The sequence below is a fragment of the Morus notabilis genome, unplaced genomic scaffold (assembly GCF_000414095.1).
Source record: "Morus notabilis unplaced genomic scaffold, ASM41409v2 C11413906, whole genome shotgun sequence".
Lineage (NCBI taxonomy): Eukaryota > Viridiplantae > Streptophyta > Magnoliopsida > Rosales > Moraceae > Morus > Morus notabilis.
In genome coordinates this window covers 167-1,447 of record NW_010387037.1, presented here as the reverse complement: position 1 = coordinate 1,447, position 1,281 = coordinate 167, and the positions used below count along the sequence as shown (strand labels likewise).

Sequence of the window (1,281 nt, the reverse complement as noted above, 5' to 3'; positions counted from 1 at the left end):
CAGGAATGGGAGAGAGGGAGGGTTTTTCCAATTCCCATCCCTGGTTTTTCGAAAACATCTCATTTCAATAAATTGTTTGTCTTTGAAGGTATCGTGCAATCACTAGCGCATACTACCGCGGTGCTGTTGGCGCTCTATTAGTCTATGATGTTACCCGTCATGTCACATTTGAGAATGTGGAGAGATGGCTCAAGGAGCTTAGGGATCACACGGATGCCAACATCGTGATCATGCTCGTCGGAAACAAGGCCGATCTGCGCCACCTGAGAGCAGTTTCGACTGAAGATGCCAAATCTTTTGCTGAGAAGGAGAACACCTTCTTCATGGAGACATCTGCCCTCGAGTCCATGAATGTCGAGAATTCCTTCACAGAAGTTTTGACCCAAATCTATCGCGTGGTAAGCAGGAAAGCCCTCGATATTGGGGAGGACCCAGCAGCCTTGCCCAAAGGACAGACCATCAATGTTGGAACCAAGGATGATGTATCAGCTGTGAAAAAAGTCGGATGTTGCTCTGCTTAATTTTGTGATCCACAAGGTTAAAAGATGTGGTTTTTGAAGACCATGCTCTGGTCATGTTTATATAGAGGTCGACCTGATTCCTGGGAAAGGCTTTTGTCAACAGAATTAGCTGCTTGTAGTTTGAACATTTTGCTTTGGGTACTTGGAAACTCGTCTATCTTGTAGCCGAAAGATAGGATTCTGAAAACGTTTCATGTTCTTTCTTTCATTCGTTTTGAACTCATCCTCCACTGTGTAATAGCTTTTTACTATCTCATTATGTTTATTTCAGTTTTTATAGAAGTAAGTTTGTTTTTTAGTTCGACATTTTCAAGTGGAATGATCAACTTTGCTATAAATCATTGCAAGTCATGTTTGTGCTCTGTTTATTCTATATGCAACAGTAAGACACCACTTTGGCACTTTTTCTCCAACTTGATTAGTAAGTATGTTAAACAAAATATCAATTTTACGCACTCCGTATATTGGGGTTAGTCTATAAGAGACATTTAAATGAATTTCATCGTGCATGTTGGCCAAAGAAACACTTTTGCAGCAGAGTTTGTTAAACTGCTATTTTCTCTTTGGACTAGCACTTAGTAAACTTAGGTGACGTTTGATTGATGAGTTTTATGATTCGTGATTCTGATTTTTAAAATTTAATTTTTTTTAAGAGAAAAATACTGTAACCGAACTAAAAATCATAAATCTTAAACTAGGCAAAACTCTTAAAATAAGGCATAATTCTTAAAACAAACGTCGTCTTGGTTCCGTTTTTCTT

General features: G+C 38.7%; 1 protein-coding gene across 1 annotated transcript; it reads left to right on the top strand.

Annotated features, from left to right (window-relative positions):
- Nucleotides 1–86: 86 nt before the first annotated feature.
- Nucleotides 87–855, top strand: LOC112095155 (ras-related protein RABA1f-like; the record flags this gene model as incomplete). Its single annotated transcript, XM_024176834.1, has 1 exon — nt 87–855. A coding segment is annotated over one exon (435 nt), but the record flags the coding sequence as incomplete, so codon positions are not given.
- Nucleotides 856–1,281: the final 426 nt, after the last annotated feature.